Here is a 19,286-nt window from a genome sequence, read left to right as displayed (position 1 = left end):
TGATATAGCTCTTTCTATCGACACCAGCAGGTGTACGAATGTCACTCTCCTGGTCAACCATCCGAATCCGGCGAAAGTCTTTGCCTCGACTTTGGAAGTTGCCTGTCCATTGTCCCATAGTTTACGGATTGTATTTGCCTCGAAGCTACAGGATAAGGTGTCAACCCAATTATTTTACCAGCAGCCAGATACTGTATGGTTAGCAGGGTAAGATCAAAGCGGTTATTCCTGGCTGAGATTGAGATGAGGGTGGGATGGGGCCAAATTTCTTGGTTTCTCAGGGTGATTGTCTATGCCGTGAACTTTTTCATCAAGGCCGACAACTGGCACGAGATAAGCATTGTTTGTATACCGCATGGTTGTAGTTTTGTACATGTGACTGAATTCGGGCCACTCGCTGTCACCCCTGTGTCGACTTCACTTTGTAATGGCTCGGCATAAACAAGGCGATTGTCGGAGTCTATTGGCTCAAAAATGCTCTTGTATGCATGGTTGGCCTCCTCATCTCGTGAATAAAAAATGTCGGATTGATTGTAGCCAGTGGGCCACCTCATTCGCTACTACGAGTCAGATATATTACTTTTGGTCGTGAAGGCATATCTGCACCATGTTCAGTAGGCTTCGTCTATGCCAAAGCCGCTATTGTCTTCAACTTCTCGCACCCACTTCTCGCATTTTGCGGATATCACTGGGTATTTCGTTGTTGGATTATGGCATTGGCGTTCTGGCAGCAGGGGCAAACAATATGGCAGTTGTCCCTATTGTGTGCACTTAAGTGATCGGTGCGGTGGATGCTTCAATTATTGTGTAGGTGCTTAGAGCAAGCGGCTAACGTAAATCTATCTTTTTCGAGTTTCAGTTGGGCCTAGTCGACTGTCATGTAGCTTTGTTCGTCACATTGCTCTCCTACGGCATCGCCCTCTTTGTTAGTCTCAGACACAGTTCTATTTTTGCCAACGGGAGAGTCTCATGGGATCGCTGTGGAGAATCAAAACAACGTAAAACTTTAGGCAGATTGCAATAACTGTACCAGACGCTTGCCGGTGAAGTGTTGGCCTCGTATATCTTTCGAAGTGAAGTGTCCAATTTCTTTCATCTTTTTCCTAGAACTTTATTTCGAGTTCTGTATTTTAAAATGCCTCTCGTGCATCTGCGTCGTCCTGTCTATCCATTAACTCTTTTATCAGCTCATCTATATGGGTAGATTTTAGTATTTTCAAAGGCCGTGACATCGAAATCGACTTTTGGCGCCGATCTTGTTTCGGATTTGATATTTTCGATGGTTGAGTTGTCGTGGTGGTCATTTCCTGCGAAGCGAAAGGGTATGCATATCTGGAGTAGCTTCATATAACCTCGTCAACTCTACATTGATAGCGTGGTTACTAACTGCAACATTTTATGAAACTCGCATAGATATTTAACTGTTTCAATACGTTCCATCTCTTAGGATTTTATCTGTAGCCAGATGAATCCCTAAATGGGAGTGTGGACCTTTCCAGGCTGATGTGTTAAGATAGCAAGCTGTCACGTGGTCCTCTTGTTTGTATAAACAAGCACAGTATGCACACAACCAAGATCCTCTAATGATGAATGTTGCAGGAAGCCCAGGGGACATATTATTTTTAGCGCAAGTGGTTTCTCTGACTAACAACCACTGATACACCTTAGTGCCCCTTGCCTTTACTTCAGGAATATACTTAGAAGGTTTCTCTAACTGAAGGTTTTTATGTTGTAGTATAAGTAAGTCACACCAACCGAGTCACAATGGGTAGAAGGTGGAGTATACATATATCGTTTCCATATTTCTTTACAGGCTTGTTGGCGCTGTTGCAATCCTTGTGAGGTGAAATAAATTGTTTACGTTGTCTGAAATATCGGCGGATGCTTGCGGAACTATTTAGGAATGTTTGGAGAAAGAATTCACGCGCAGAAACTGGATCTCAGGCTTAAGAAAGATGATTACATATGAAGATAAATATGTTGAATAGTTGTCAACTAATAATCTGTTTAAGGTGTTACAACTAAATGGTCTTAAACTAAGTAACAGAAAAGAGCGAAAATCAACAAGTTTTTTAAAATTCAGAATATTATTTATATTCCTAGAATACAAATTGAAAATTTAAGAACTTACAGTATTGTGAAATAAATTCCAGGTAGTCCTAAACGTTCTATCACAAGTCCATATGTATGAAGTTCCAATTGAATTCCAGTGGTATTCCTAATAATTCAAATACTGAATGTGTTGAAGTGTCCATGGTCTCGAACGTGCAAATGTACCAGTGGCCTAAAATGTGGTAATGTGTTAACAGTCTTTTGATGTATCACAATAATATAATTCAAAATGTCCTTGTCTGAATTCATCATAATTCCAAGTTAATGTTTTAGTCTAAGAATATTATTGAGCAATTTATAATCCAGTGAACAATAATCTGAAGAAATAATTTCATCCAAGTTAAAACCTAAACACACCAACAAGACTGATTCTGCTTCAGATGCTAAGGCAAGAATGTATACATTTTCAAGTAAACAATAAAAAAGCTAAGACACAATAATACAGCCATGATGTAGGTCAGTCTCCTCTCTAAAACATTCAAAGTTGTCAAAAATTTAGAAACGTTAACGTGAAAAACTGATGTCCTACATTCAGATGGAAGTAAAAATGTTTACTTAAATTGATAATGGTATGAATATTTAATATATACTCATTTTAGTGAAGTATTATGTTGTTTATAAAATAATTGGCACTGGTCATGTATACCATTAACTTGATTTTGGACAAAGGTCCAGTTCAAAATACAGATATACATAACATTTAATCATGGAAATTGCTAACAATCAATACAAACTAAATGTACATAAGAAATGACCAATGTGAATCTAGCTCAAACCAGAGTTATATTCATTTATGTCATCTTTAATTTAAGTATATCATTGTTATTCTGTAAACAGAACTATACTGTAAAACTCACTGGCTGGCAATATTAAAAGAACCTAAATTACAAAATATATGTTCAAAATAAACTTGTTTCCAAAAGAACTCTAAAGTTTTATAATAAACAAGTGTTTTAAAACTACCATATCATTACAATCCATATATCTTTATTCACTGACATATTCAGCAGTTGCTGCCAGTTTCCTTTTCAAGTGGGAGGAAATTATGTTGATTGTATAACCAAAACATAAACATCTACTCAGAATAAATATGGTTGTAAAGCACCGTATAATTGTATCGAAATTATGTTTTAGAAATACTGTTATGATTAATAACCCAATCTGTATTCATTGGTAGATTCTCAAGCTGCTGTTGGATTAATCTTCGAGTAAAAGGAGGTTCCACCTGGTCTATGAAAGCAACAGCCTCTGTGCATATAAGGGAAGACACAGGAAAAATAAATTCTTCCCCAGTTACAAATATCGAGCCTATCGTCCGTGTTCAGTTCGGTTGCAATGCTACGATAAACCTTCTAGGTAAATGTAAAAGTTAATGCATGAATGAACTTTTATAATATGCTTGAAGTCTTGCACATGATTTATTTGTTCATTTATTTATTTGTTTCTGTTGGTTTGTTTGTTTTATTTTTTCATTTGTTTCTCCATTTATAACAAACATTTAGCTTACCACGTAATCTTATAAGTTTTATGACTAGTCCATAATAGAGATACTATTTTGTCTAATTTGGAAGGGGCCCCGAGTGGCCGAGTGGTTTAAAGCGCACTCCGTTACGGATCACTGCCATCTCACCTCTGTCTGCGTGGGTTCGAGTCTCGGATTCGGCCAATGTGGGTATGTGAGAAAGCTTGCAAGTAGCTTCTCGAGGGTCGGTGGTTCTTTCTGGGGATTTCCCATGTTCTTCCTCCACCATTAATACTGGCCGCCATGTATAGCCTATCGTGTGCTGAAAAATGGCGTTAAACAACAACAACAACAACTTGTCTAATTTGGTCATGTAAGAGATGTACCATTATAATAATACCTACAGCAAAAAACCCGATCTAAACGTTCTATATTTCGTATTTTAAACACAAACTATTGAGAACAATTCCCATGTAAGTGCTCAATATAAAGTCTGACCTGACCCTGGGAGACGGTCCATGTTTACATCTAGTAATACATGTTCTACAACATGAAACTGCTAAGTTCAAGATTTCTATGGCTCTACATGTAACGATACATAGGTTCCTTTTGAGAACTTATTTTTCTCATATATTTCTCGGGAATTATTTTCGGTCAGGCACATATCTTCATTCTGTTAGATACGGTTGTTAATATGCCACCACACATAGGCTGCTTCCGTAGCTTATACAATACTGAATTGCATGTGACCAAAAAAAGAGACACCCATATGCAGTTAGTTACCTGGACATGCATATAGTATTTTCCCCATAGCTTTCAAACGTGTGTCACTTCAAGAAAATACCAAATGACAAAGATATTTTCCTACTCTACTTTATTTACAAAACCACCGGCACTGTATCACAACAGAGAGGGTGAACAGACCACTTGCTTTAAAGTCTAATTGTGAAAATAAAACTTCATACGAAAAAAATGAAAAATATAAGCCTAATAACGTAAAACCGAAGCCTCTAACCAAAACAGAGAGTTTCTCTAACTGGGTTAGTTTATTTTGTTACTTTATCTTTGTCGTTTGTGTTTTTCAAAATTTTAATGGCTGTTTTTTTACCTTTTGGACACTCATATTTGGTCGCAACACTCTGCTGCTTTTTAGATAAATAATTTGAATAAAAGAATTATTATAATGTCTCTTAATCCCGAACGTGAATCAGGGAATGGATTTTAAAAAAAGTTATTGATGAAGCAAGAGAAAATCGTATTAATGAAATAATACGACGAGTCCGACATGATTCTAAATCAGAGTTAGATAAAGCTAATCGACTTATAAAGATACTGATGAGAAATCTAAAAATAATGAAAAGCTAATGTCTTTTCTTAACCAAAGATTTTATCAAGACCTATACGATATCGTGATCGAGGATCGTGTAAATTTATTGTTATAAATCCGTGTGGAGCAGATTACGCTTTTGAAAAGAAGTTTTTGAACTTAATCATATCCATATCCCCTGAACACCAAGTCTGATGGATATTTCGCAGAGTATGTGTATCAACTCCATTAAACACAACTAAAGTATTGCATTTATCTCTGATCACTTTAGGAATTTGTGTATATCGCTGAATAACATATGTAACATTGGTGTTTCTGTGTCTTCCTCGAGACAATATTCGAACTGGATATGATTGTTTGTCCAGCATTAAATCATCATATACTACGAGATTATTAATAAATCCATCGAGGTCATCTACAGATGGGGCTTCATCAATATCGGTGATAAAGTCAATAATATCATTGCCGTCCTCGTCCAACAAGTTTTGCATTTTCATTAAAATCTTTAAAATCATTAAACCCATATCGCATCGTTGATCATCTACATATGGTGAAACTAAATATAAGTTATCCCACTGGAGCCATCTCATTATCAGATTAAATAATAATTGTGTTTTACCTGCCCCGGATGGACCTATGATAATTGGTCTGATATAATTTAGTAGCACTGGATGATGCTTGACTGGCTCTTGCTTTCATGTCGCTGAGAAATCAGTGATATCCATCTTGTACAAATATAATAAATAATATTAATTTATTTTGTGTTCAATGTAGAGCATCCACCCACACAAGTTGATTAAAAACAATAATAACAAAAAATAAAAAACCTACATTTACAGGCAAGTGTGTGAAATGTGGTACAAAAATATAAATTTATCTCCCTGGCACAGTCAAGACATAAAGTATCTGGTGATGATATCGCTACTTCATTAGGAAAATTAACAGGAGCTCCATGGGCAAAATACCCAGGAGAAAACATCTTCCTGCATATAATTATTGCGGTCTTGGAACTCGACTTGATATTCGACTTGATTAACAAGATCAACCAAGACCTGGAAAATATCCAGTCAATGCGATTGATCAAGCGTGTCACGTTCATGATGTAGCGTATAAAAATAAAGATTTACACAGCGACATATTGCAGATGTGAAGTTGATTCACTCATTAAATACTGTAAAAGAAAGTCTTTCAGAGAATCATTAGCTAATTGGCTGGTAAGATTTGCGATGAAAGGTGTGTGTGTGTGTGTGTGATTTGGATTTGGTAAAAAAAAATTCAGTCATATCGCTACGATGTCTGCAGTGTGACAGTTTATAGTGATGTCTAGCACTGGGGCATCATGTTACAGACACGTAGCATGATGTCCCACCCAGTCACATTATCCTGACGCCAGGCCGACCAGTCCTAACACTAACCTCTTAATGCTGAGCGCCAGGCGAGGTAGCTGTTAGTACCATTTTTGTAAGTTTTTGGTATGACTCGACCGGGGATCGATCCCACGACCTCGCGCATCCGAGGCGGACGCTCTAACCACTAGGCCACCGGAGCGGTGAAAGGTAAATTAATGCTGAAGGCTGGTAATTAATCATCCGATTATTAAAATAATGGAATCGATTTATTATAGCCCAAGAGGATATTGCAAAGGTAAAGCAGCGATTAGTAAACTCACTGACGCAGCAAATGTTACACATGCTGTTGCTGCAAAATGGTTAGCACGACAAGCAATATGGCAAATTTATTTACCACCACCTAAACAAATTCAGTACGCACATTTGGATGTCAGCACTCGTAATGAAGCTCATCAAGCAGATGTTTTATTTTTACCACACGATACTATTAAAATTGGTAGACGTCAATCACGTACATACAAATAAGCGTTAACTGTCGTTGACGTTGCAAGTAGATATAAAGAAGCAGAACCACAATCAACTAAAAAAGCAGCTGAAGTTGTATCTGCTTTTGATCGAATTTATCAACGAGAACCCTTGCGATGGCCACAGTTACTACAGGTTGATCCTAGCAAAGAATTTCTTGGTGCAGTATCATCTCTGATGAAAAAACATAATGTCAAAATTAGACGAGGTCATGTTGCGATTCATCGTGATCAGGCAATTGTTTAATCGAACACTTTCTGAGCGGTTATTTGGATATCAATAAGCGTAGGAAATAATTCAGAAAGATGTGAGATCTCGCGAATAGGTTTAAGATTACCAAGTGTGATAGCTGCGTTCAATAATGAAATTACTCGCGCAATTTCTATGAAACCCATTAATGCAATTACAAGCTTTTTTTACCAATATAACGACATAGATCTTTTTCAAAACAACCAGTACGAAGTAATGCGACTGTGTGGTAATTATTTGAAACTGGTGAACTTGAAGGTCGTACAAAAAGAGCGACTGATCTTATTTGGAGTATTACGACACATACAATTTCCAGTGTGGTAAGATACACGGGTAGACCTGCAATCTACAGACCAGATTCAACTGCTCCTCAACGTGGATTTGTACGTGAACAATTGCAAGTCATTCCTGAAGACACACAATTACCACCGCGTTCACTTTTTAAACTATCACCTCGACGTCGATTTCATTCAAGACAGTTCAGCATCACATTTTCGCGTGTGTGACCAAACTTACTATTAACTCTATCACCGCTCCGGTGGCATAGTGGTTAGAGCGTCCGCCTCGGATGCGCGAGGTCGTGGGTTCGATCCCCGGCCGAGTCATACCAAAGACTTGCAAAAATGGTACTAACAGCTGCCTCGCTTGGCGATCAGCAATACGAGGTTAGTGTTAGGACTGGTCGGCCTGGTGTCAGGATAATGTGACTGGGTGGGACATCATGCTACGTGTCTGTAACATGATGCCCCAGTGCTAGACATCACTATAAACTGTCACAATGCAGACATCGTAGCGATATGACTCAAAAATTGTTAAAGCTAGGTTAAAAAATCGAAATCACATCACATCACATTAATTCTATCTACGGTAAATTGTCTTATATTATTATTTGAATACTGCCACAACATTACTGTTACAGCTTGCACAATGAGTTTTTTGCTGTTGTTTCAGCGTCATGGTAAATTCATCATCGAGATTAAAGCCAAGTTTATTTTTTTGTCACATTGTTTATAACCAACTAATTTTTTTCTTACTACATCATCGCTATTGTCAGCAGCAGTTTGATTATTATTTTCTGTAAATTCTATAATAACCCTCCGCAGCTGAGATATTCTTCTGACTCGAGACACTGCAAGATAAACTAAATTTGACCATTCGATATTAGTATCAGAAATAGTTCATCCTTGTGACGAGTGACTAGCTATAGCATATCCTAGAGTCCACAGTTTTGTCCCTTACTGCGTCAGGCGTTAACGCGCTCTCAACAACGCTGACAGGAACTAAAACAATGTCATTTAACACAAGCTTTTGTTTCTCTGACGATCTTGGTATAACAGCTTCAATATTTTGTCGCTGCGTATCTGCTGGTCGATAACACAATGGTACAGGTAGATTTGAAATTTTTCTTTATGTGACATAAATAGTTGTTGTGGAAGTGTATCACAAACTATCTTTCTACTTGCAAAGCATCTGGTCTCCGTAAGTTCCAAAAAATTGTTAATAGGAGCTTCTGAAATTATTTCACGCATTATTTCACACTGAATTTTATTTGGTTGTAGTCTGATTAATTTCTTAAACTCTCTTAATTCTGGATCAAGTGCTCTATGATCATCGTTTATTTCCTCATAATAATCAATCCAACAAAAGGTGGTGATTGACCATGATTGCCGCACATTATTACTGCAGTATTTTCTGTCAGCAACCGATCAAGAAATATGTTTAGTGCTTCTAACGGCACTGTACATATTTCTTCCCAGATAATAATCTTTGTAATATATTTCTCAACCATTCGTTCAGGAATCCACGTATCTCCCTTCCATCGAAAGAAGCTATGATAAGTATGAGATTTAACTCCTCGTTCGTTCATTTTTCTGGTAAGTATATGTGTAGGGGTTAACACAATTATATCAAAAGAGTTTGAAGAAATCTGATGAAATAACTCAATCACACGTGTTGTTTTACCAGAACCTTCAGGTCCATTGATATAAACAGTCCTATGTCTGGCGACAGGATCATATACCGATGGTGCTGATGATAATTTTGATATTTAATTATTTTTGCAATAAATATTTTTGATTTCAACGTCGGCAAATTAAGAATAAATAAATCTTTATCCTTGTTTTATTCTCCATTCGCCCCGCGATGCATAAGCCCCTATATGTAATTGTTCTAAGAATCCTGCATGTTTTTATTGATATAAAATCAATCCGTAGCGACTCTAACCGAGGTATCAGGAAATCTGTTTATCATCGATAATAAATTTATCGAAACATACGCAGGCATTGAAGATCTTAAATGAGTAAACTGTGGTGACTCACCATCAATATACTTCACAATTATACCTAATTTAGTAACATTTCGCAAGAAAACTGTTTCTCGACTTACATATATGTTTCTCTTCGTTGTATCAGTAATTATAAAATCTAGTTCAGCATCATAGATAATTAATATTGTACAATGTCGTTTATGATCATATGATCCTCCTTGGATAAATTTACCAATTATTTTTCTGCCAAGATCTTTTGCGATTTTATTATCAGGATTTTGTTATATCCGGATTTTCAACATCATAATATTTCTTTTGTTGTGGTAACTAAACTTTTTTCTGCGGCCTATATGATATACTTGCTTCACTTACAATCAACGATATCATTATTTTTACATCAAGCATATACCGTAATAATACTGTCGGTGCCCTCACTGTTTCTGAAAAGCATTTGCCAAACCAGACATAACAAACTGGATGAAGATCTTCGGCAAACTTAAATGACTCGATATGAGCGAATCAAGTCAGGTCAAAATCTGGTAATGGTCCGTTTATGGATACTCTGGTCATCTCGTGTGTTGGATGTCCAAATCATTTAAAATACTTAGAACACTCTCCCATTCCAAGAAAACTTCCGGGATAATATGCAACCACATCAGCCGGGATAGCATCCTTATAACTGTATCTGGTATTCCATATTCCACCGTATCCGTATTCGACACAATCAATCCTCGTTGGCTTCCACGAATTTTTCTCTCAAGCAAAATGAGCCGCGATTGATGGAATTGAGTAGCTTTTCAGGCATGACATTGTCATGGGCATATTTCAGCGCAAGATTTTTCGTTTCTTCGTAGAGAGATTCTCTTCAATAAATCTCACCATTAGGTCTTATAAACTGATCAAACTTATTTTATTCTATGCAGATACTTCCATCAGGTTTTATTAATTCGTTGTGATTTTCTTCAAACTCTGAAATAACCATACTGATACAAGATCACTTTTATATATTTCGTTAATAAAATTAAATATATCTCCTTGGTAAAAATTTAACGAGTAGATTTCGTGGAAATGTTACTGGTAAAATTTAACAAGTAGATTTCGTGGAAATGTTGTTATAGTCAATGTCTACGCATGCTCATTATGCTCAATAATATTTATCGGAGCTCCTTTCGATTTATATTTGGATTCGTACGAAATCTCTCCTATTATTGTTTTTGTTTTTATTGGGAATTTTAGTTTCTTTCCTAATTCAGCAACATTGTTTATTGTAGCTCCTTAATCCTTGACTGATTCAGCGCATTTGTTTATCTTTTCACGTTGTAGATCAGTTAGTTTATGTCCACGCATCGCGTTTGTAAAATGTTCCATTACTCGTTCGGCTACACAATTTATTTTCGACAATTTCGTTAGTTTTGGATCATGAACGCTGCGGTTATCATTTAGTGGATATATTGCATAAACAACTGCGGTTACAGGATACGCTCTTTCATAATACGGTTTGTTAATACCACTCAACATTCCTAGTTTGGAATTATTATTCAACGTAAAAATATTTCCGGTGTGTAATCGAACAGGGTCACGTTTGTCACTGATAATCCAACTATCTTCTACTTCCTTAATAAATTTTACTCTGAAAAATTATCTTTGATTGTGAGGTACTTGATAATCGTCGCCGCTCGTTGTCTCTCATTGTAGCATCGAAGACTTCGTTATTGCGCATGATTATAAATGTTGACCAAACATGAGTTTGGCCATCTATGCGAAATTCTTTCTTCGCGTTACGAATACTTTTAATCAGCGTTTCCGTCAACCTGAGCTCGTCTTCGTGGGTCAGGGGTTCAACTGTCAAGAATAAATTCAAATGGTTTATGATAGGTTCTACAACTGCCTGTAACAAAGCTTGCGTAAAAGAATTCTATGGACTTCACTTGCAAAGTGTGTGAATATAAAATTTAGGGCCAAAACCGGGTTTGAAATATGGTGTTGGGGTTAGAGTAAAAATGCAGTTGTGTGTGCAATGTGATGGTAAAAAATACAGAGAGCTGAAATGACATTATGAAGGAAAAAATAACACCTAAACTAATGTCATGGTTATAAAAAGCGCTGAAGATTATCTCGCCATATTTCAAAATAATCATTTAAGCAAATAATATTATTATATATAATGGAGTAAAAATAATTTGTAAAACATCCTATCATAAAGAATTATGAGGCATCTCGCGATGGTGTAATCAGGCACTGTCGACTAAAAAAAACATTTGGTAATGTCACTAACGCTGGTCATCTCATGTTTAATACTAAGGGGAATAAACATTATTCCAGTCATAAATTCGTATACGAGTGTTTCAATGGATCAATTGAAAATGGTCTTGTGATCGATCATACTTATTCAGATAAGAAAAATAACTCTTTAAAAAATTTACGAGCCATTACACAAAGTCAGAACAGCAAATTTGGAAAAACCGGAAAACATACAAAAATTGCAAAATTTATAAAGTCTGTAGATACAAAAACTGGCGAAGAAATAGTATTTTCATCGATAAATGTAGCTGGAAAATATTTTGATATTAACTCGCATTCGGTTAAACGTGTCGCAGATAATATTTCCAGATCGAATTTTTCGAAGAAATATAAACAAAAAATAATATTTCATCATTGTTAAAAGGAGATAACTCTGTCAAGCTAAGCTCTCTCCGGTAGAGTAATTAAGTAGTTGCTTGTTACTGTATAATATTTGTAAGACTAATTAAGATTATTTTTTTCTGTCATTGTAACTAATTATGTACAATAATTTAAATGTCTGCGTGGTAATTAATACAATACAGTTCAAGCAATTTTTTTCACTTACCTGTGTTCACTCCAGAATACACTTTCAGACTGGCTGGGAGAGAGAAATTCTGGCTGTCTTTTATAGTCACGATAACGCCCACGCAGAATATTCCAGAAATGACGCGAATTTCCAAAAATAACTCCTTACTACGTATTTCTGTTCGGGAATTTCCAAAACTATTTTCTAGAACGGCTTGGGAATTTCCAAATGTATCTTCTAGAATGGTTTGGGAATTTCCATACGTATTTTCTAGAACGGCTTGGGACGCAAAAAAAGACAGCCAGAATTCTTTGTGGTCCATTCATCAAGTGTATTCCTGGAAGTAAATAGGTAAGCAAAACATTCCCTTGTTGTGTCTATACTAATAAAATTGTTGTGCCGTCCTTAGAACTAAGATTATATATAATGTTGTAAATATGCTACTATTGTTATGTAAAAAAATTATTTTATCTATGAAACTATTAATGCTATCATTTCTGCAATTAAAAAATTAAAGCATGAAAACACAAAAATGTCTGATGAATTAAATCCTGAAAAAAATTATTTGTGATTTTGAATCATTACAACAGCAAAAATTTGAAGATAGACATACACTACCAGCAGAATGTAGATTCATTAAGCTGATCCAACAAGCTATGTTACAATCCTTGGCTACGGTCAAAGATACAGAAGTTGAAAAATTCGTATATATATAATGCAGAAATTGTACACATTCAGTACACAAGTACGTTGCAGCAGGCACTTTCAAAACTAGTTATTTTAATCGTCATTTCTCTACTGAACATGGTGGATTCAATTGTTAGATAATTTTCGTCCCAAAAACATTTCTGCAATCTTAATCCTTTTCTAACCGTTATTGCTAACTATTTAAGTTTTAAATTATTTTCGTTATAAAGCATTAAAATGTAAAAAAAAATTCCAATCTATTTGTCCCTAACTTCATTTAACAATTAATTCTACAAGGGTAATGAATGTCCAAATTAGCTATATATATTACATGTATATAATTTTAATTTACATAATTAGATCTCACAATAATGATGCGGTAATTATAACGACTAAGTGACGAAATACTAGCGAGGTCATCACAGTGAAGTTTAACACATACTATTACCGTGTCAAACGATTAAGCTAAGAGGTTATGTAAATGTTTGTTATAACGTATCTGTGTTGTCATATTTCATATGTGTTATTCTAAATACAGCAAGAAACTCGCCCACCACGAAAGCTTCGTCCGCGCCAACCCACTGATCCAAATACATGCCATCAGACCTCGCAGTACTTAATATTGGCTTACAAATTAACCGAGTTTCCGGAACGAAGATAAACTAATGACCTTACTTTTCTTTAAACATGGAGCAAAGACCAAATTATAAATTGTCATCTAGTCCATTAACGTACGCAAACAGTGAGCCACTAGAACTTAATGTAATCTAGAAATCTTGTTAAGTCATTATGTTCTTTCTATGCCTAGTCCAAGCAGTTAAATATATTGAGGAACCTGCATTTCATTTAGAACAATTCTACAAAGTTTTGAAGTATTTTAGATCTTGAAAAATCTGGGTGATGATAACAACTGTTTCATAATTATTCGATCTCAGTTTCTGATCCTGACGGTGATACTGTCAGATGTCGATGGTCAAATGGAAGTGATGAATGTGGCAGCACGTGTTCATCGTTTCCAGGAGCTTTTCTGAACGAGGTATCTCTATCTATTTATCTGTCTATCGATCTATCTATCTATCCATTTATCTATCTATCTATATCTATCTATCTATCTGTCTGTCTGTCTGTCTGTCTGTCTATCTAACTATCTATCAATCTATCTATCTATCTATCTAACTTATCTATTTATCTAAGTTATGGCGTACCCATCACATAATTCATATTAATTTAGGTTATATGTTCTGTGATAGGTAAACGAAAAACAAATTCACTCAAACTGAGAGAAATCATAATTTTTTCCACTTAATTATTTGGTATATATATATATATATATATATATATATATATATATATATATATATATATATATATATATATACATGCGTGCGTGCGTGCGTGCGTGCGTGCCTGCATGCATACATACATACATACATACATACATACATACATACATACATACATAAAACAGGCCATCCTTCACAGATTTGATATATAAGGCTGGTTGAACTCTACAACTAAAAATTCAATTCTCAAATTTCACAACAAAAAATTAACGTAAAATCAAAATATGTTGCTTCCGTTCATAGGATAAGTGTACGATTTCGTACCAAGCAACAACAGCCGTTGGCTACTACGGAGTTGCAATTCAAGTTGAGGACTTTCCGATCACTGGAGACGTTCCGTATAGCAGTGTTCCCCTCCAGTTCTTGGTGGATGTTTATTCAATGAACCAGGGTTGCTATAATTTACCCGAATTCATTGCACCGACGAGAGCTGATCAGGAAATTGTGTACATTACTGCTGAAAAGGTGTACTTTGACCAAATCGTTGCCATTAGCAACGTTCCAAATAAAAGGTATGTCAGCTTTATCCGTCACGTTTCAGGTCTTCCTCCTTTATTCCCATTGAGTTTGCATAATATTTATGGACACCGAGTTTGCACATTTGCTCTCATGTTCGCTAGTCAAGGTTCCGATACGTTAACCATATCTACACCTTGGCGATTCCTCCAAATAATTTAGTGCTTTGTCCTAGCGACATATATTGGATTTCATGAATTGCTTCCCTTAGTATGTAATTCCCACTCACCAATAGCGTGTAACAGCAGTGCACTGTACATCGGCCGAAAATTGTGGAGGCAATTGACTTCAAATTAATACTTTGTAGATTTAATTTCGAAGTATGACTACGTGCTAAACAAAAGTCATTACAAGTGTATTTGAGTGAAAGGTAAGTAGTATAGTAAAATGAGGGTTCTGGCTCACTGTTTCTGGCGGTGATGTGGATGGAGATTTCGACTCACTTTGTTCCATGTGTGCCCAAAGTGAGTGATGCCCCTAATGGTCAGCGCGGCTGTGTGGTGGGGGTTTTGGCTCACTTTTTGTTGCATTGTTGCGCGATATATTTTTAGTGTGCATAGTGGATAAATTAGATAGTTTTGGGTTTTGATGTGTCCGTGTGTGTGTATGCCATCGGTAGTGGCTTAATACTATTTTATTAATGAGTGTTGTAGTTAGTTTGTGCTGTTGTGATCAAAAAGTTCTCAAAGAGTAGTAATGTATGTGTTAGTGTAGTCCTTGTGTGTAATGTTGGTTTGTGGCGATGTGGGTGATGACGTTATTTTTTTTTACACCTTTGGCTTTTTTCATGACGATACATCGGCGAGTGTGATGCAGTACATTTTGGCTCGAAGTCCGATGAATTCCATGATGGGTATCCCATGCGTTTCATTTTTTATCTTTCCTAGCGCCTTTTTATTGTCGTTGCAGTGGAATGAGCTGTCTCGTGGAAATACGCTGAGACTGAACAGTTATCGGTGCTGATACGTAGAGGTTATCGGTGTGATTTTAGTACACGAGCGAGTCTGTATCGGCCATGAGCAGCGTCGCATTGTATCCGTATTCGTTTTTGATGAAGTCGTAGTGAAACACGAACGTTAGCATTTTGGAGAGATCGAGAACAGCTGCACCAACGTAGATGGGTTTGTCCAGCGTGGGATTGGTTTTTCTGGATTCGATCTCGACAAGTTCTTCTTCAAAGATTTTCATGCGTACAAAGGCATTATTGACGACGTCGTCGTAGGTCATTGAGTTTGAGTTTGAAGAAGTCATTGTCTAACGGCGCGGAGGCTTTGGCGCCTTTGACGAGTGATTGGAAGTTATCGTTTTTTTTTTAATTATCACATTTATTAAATTGTTATTGATTGAATTTCATCTTCGTGTTCTCTATTATTTAACCGTCGGCATTGTTGACTGGGGGCTCAGAGCTGTAAATCTACCTCGTCACTAATTTAACTCTCTAACCTCACGAGCCAGGGTGGAACTTTCATCATAATTTAATTAAATTATATTGGAAGAACCCCACCCCAATACGTGCAAACCTCACATGTACTTTTCAAAAATGGTGGGATGCATTTGTTTTCTTTTCAACCTCGGTGGGAAGTTTTTTGACGCAAGGATAACTGCGCACTGAGACGATATAATTTCCATCGCACCCTCGTAGATTATGACCAGTGGGAGGTCTGGATCTTTGAAGCGTAGATTGGATTCAGCATGAGCGACTCCTCGATAACGTCCGGTAACATGACAATGATCTGACTTTTTTATCATGGCGATTAAAGTGGTTTTCGCAGATGTAGTATCGCTGTTCTGATGTGTGTTGTCGCAGTTCTTGTTCCGTGAGTGGAATAATCGTTGATGGATTTTTTCAGGGGTCGGTAATGCATTTCCATTAGGCCCCGAGCTCTTCAAAGAACCAGTCGACGCAATCATCACCTCAGTATTGATGATACAGCGAAGACAAATTTTCATCGGTGGAACAGCATGTTTAATAACCGATCAAGCACGGAACGTGTTTTTGTTGCACGCGGGTGAAGGAATTGTCTGGATGAGGTGTAGGTCTTTGTACTTTTTCAAGGATCGCTTCAGAGTCGAAGGTGATATGAATTGTTAGCGCGTAATTTTTGTAGTGGTGTTCGAACTGAAATGTTTCCTCGCGTGGCAACTGAACGGTTTGTAGTTATTGACAGTATCCCGACGTGAAATGTTCGTGTAGTTTTTGCTGTTGAGACATCATATTTTTGGTCGTAGTATTTTTCGAATCAGCTCAGCGAGGAGAATTTGTTACCTATCCACTATAAGGTCGTCGACGGTTCTCATCTCACGAATGGCAACAACGTCTGCTTGGAGCTTTTATTTTTGCCTCGAGACTTGGTTTGATGCGATTCATCCTCGTTTGTAAGGTCAGTCCGGCCTTGGAGAAAGTCAACATCATCGGATTGGCCAGCGCGCCCATGGAGATCAAATCGATGCCACCGATATAACACCGAATCATCTTGTATCGTCGGTACGCGTTCTTGTACTCGTATACGCTTCTGTGGTAATAGTGATACTACGATACTAGCTCGTGACGTTCTTCCGCAGACAATTTTTCCTCGATGTGGTTAAAGTCTTCTGCGTCGACTAAACTCTTCAGTAGCAGTTGTGATAAATACGCGCTTAAAATATTTTTATGCACTTTAATTTTATCCTCGCTGACCTTAATTTCACTTACTATTTCTCCAACAACCCAAAGTAGATATATATTAGCCCTTTTGAGATTTTTGTCATTTATTTTAATTTTACAAGATCTGCTAACGTGAAAGGAGTCGCTGGCAGTTCAAGATGGTCCAGATATTGCTGTGGTGAATAAATTTTCACTTGTCAGTAGCAACGTGCAGTTTTCTGTTGCCGCGAAATTGTTTTCGTACAACTACTTTGTCCATACACATCTTTACGGTGCTCATCATCGTCTTCCTTTCGACCATAACGTCATCATTTTACCTATCAAGTTTCACGATCGCATCTACGAAGTTCGGATGCAGCTCCGCGATGATGTCGTGCACTATTCCCTCGACGGCTTTTGCCATCCGAGTCGACTCTCCGTTGTTCCTCTTATGTTACGTGTTTAGGCTCGAATAAAAAGTAACACAAGAAAGAGTGAAAACAACAAACTTTGGAAAAAATAACAAATAATTTATTTCCCTGGAAAAATACTGCAAAATTGAAAAAATATGAGAACTTACAGTTTCCAGAATCAAATCCAAAAATAATGCAAGAATAATCTAATGATTCCAAGTTCGAGTCCCGACGAAGAATCCAAGATTTAAGGCGATGACATATGATGTAACCTTACTGTGTTGACGTCTACAGTTCCTTATAGAAACAAAAAAAATTATCCAACAGTCTTGGAGATCCAAACAGAATTTTCAATAAATGTCCGTGTTCAAGAACTCTGTATGAATACAATATTTCCAGAGAAACTAATTAATATTTTAGAGCCCAAATAATTTGGAAAAAAAATTAATTAATAACTCACAAACTCAAAAGTTCATTTCTGGTCATAACAGAAGAAAACAACTTGAGATCAAGTGTTTAAAAACCCTGGAAATTCCTAATTGCGAAATAGAGGATGACGTGATCATGTTTACATGTAAAAGTCAGATAGCTTCTGTTTGTCCTTGATAAGAACCAATCATTTTACTCCTAGAAAAAGTCGTTTACTTGACCCTCAATCAAGGTCAGGAACTATGTCAAAAATAGAAACAAGTGTTTTTATTATTAGGTATCTAAGTTAAAACTCAGGTCAAACTCAATTTTCTGGAAAATATAAAATTCCTAGTAAACAAAATTACATTATATTGACACGTACAGAATAAAATTACTCCGAAACCCACAAACAATCAAATCAAATCAAATACAACTTAAATCAAATGCAAATTAAATCTAATATACGTAACATTCCAAACCTTGAAAATGGCAAAATAATTATTGATGGCGTTTCTGAGCTGCTACTGTCGCATGGCTCATACGGGAATTTGAGACAGTTTGACGTTATCATATTTCAAATGTTCATGAGCCTCTTGCAGCGATGATTTACTCTCGTTTCTCACTTGGTTGATCTTAGCATACACTCCCGTGGTCTGTTTGAGAACGTGATCGTGGTTGGTATTATAAGATGAGTCCTGTCTGTAAGTATTACAAAACAACAACTGGTAAATCTGCGTAGCTACTCGAACCAATTTCGCTATGGTTATACATTAAGGTCATCTATAACCTGGCTGAGAGTAAGTCATCACGAGATCGACGATGGTGAAAATCTTAAAATAACTTGATTAGGAGGTTCTGACGAAAGCGCTACAAATTTAAAAGTGGAGTACCTCGTGGTCGTGTAGGTGATTAAAATTATATCATGGTAGAACCGATGGCGGTAGTGCTACTATAAAACACCTAGGGGGTACTATCTGGTTCGATTCCCTTGAGTCGCCACGTCAGAGATCTCTCTGCGCAATTGTTTCGACCGGGTACCTGAAATTTAAGTTGATCGGCGTAAAATTTCCTCTGTTATCTCTGTCGACGTAAATGGAATGATCTAACATGCCAAAATGATAGATCACAGTCGATCTCTTGTTCAGTCAGGTACTCACTCCCACTCACCTAGGATTCTGCGACGTCATTCCTGAA

At 36.7% G+C, this 19,286-nt stretch overlaps 1 protein-coding gene across 1 annotated transcript in view; it reads left to right on the top strand.

The window, feature by feature from the left end:
• Window positions 1–19,286, top strand: part of LOC149791628 (uncharacterized) — a 123,685-nt gene that overhangs the window by 4,508 nt on the left and 99,891 nt on the right. Inside the window, exons 4-6 of the mRNA XM_089970185.1 lie at window positions 3,290–3,468; window positions 13,722–13,822; window positions 14,373–14,641. Of these exons, the coding sequence (XP_089826311.1) occupies window positions 3,290–3,468; window positions 13,722–13,822; window positions 14,373–14,641 (549 nt within the window). The remainder of the gene's footprint in view (window positions 1–3,289; window positions 3,469–13,721; window positions 13,823–14,372; window positions 14,642–19,286) is intronic.

The sequence above is a fragment of the Sinohyriopsis cumingii genome, chromosome 9 (assembly GCF_028554795.1).
Source record: "Sinohyriopsis cumingii isolate HCF-2022 chromosome 9, ASM2855479v2, whole genome shotgun sequence".
Lineage (NCBI taxonomy): Eukaryota > Metazoa > Mollusca > Bivalvia > Unionida > Unionidae > Sinohyriopsis > Sinohyriopsis cumingii.
The sequence above is the reverse complement of the archived record's forward strand: the minus strand, read 5'-3'. Positions and strand labels throughout refer to the sequence as shown.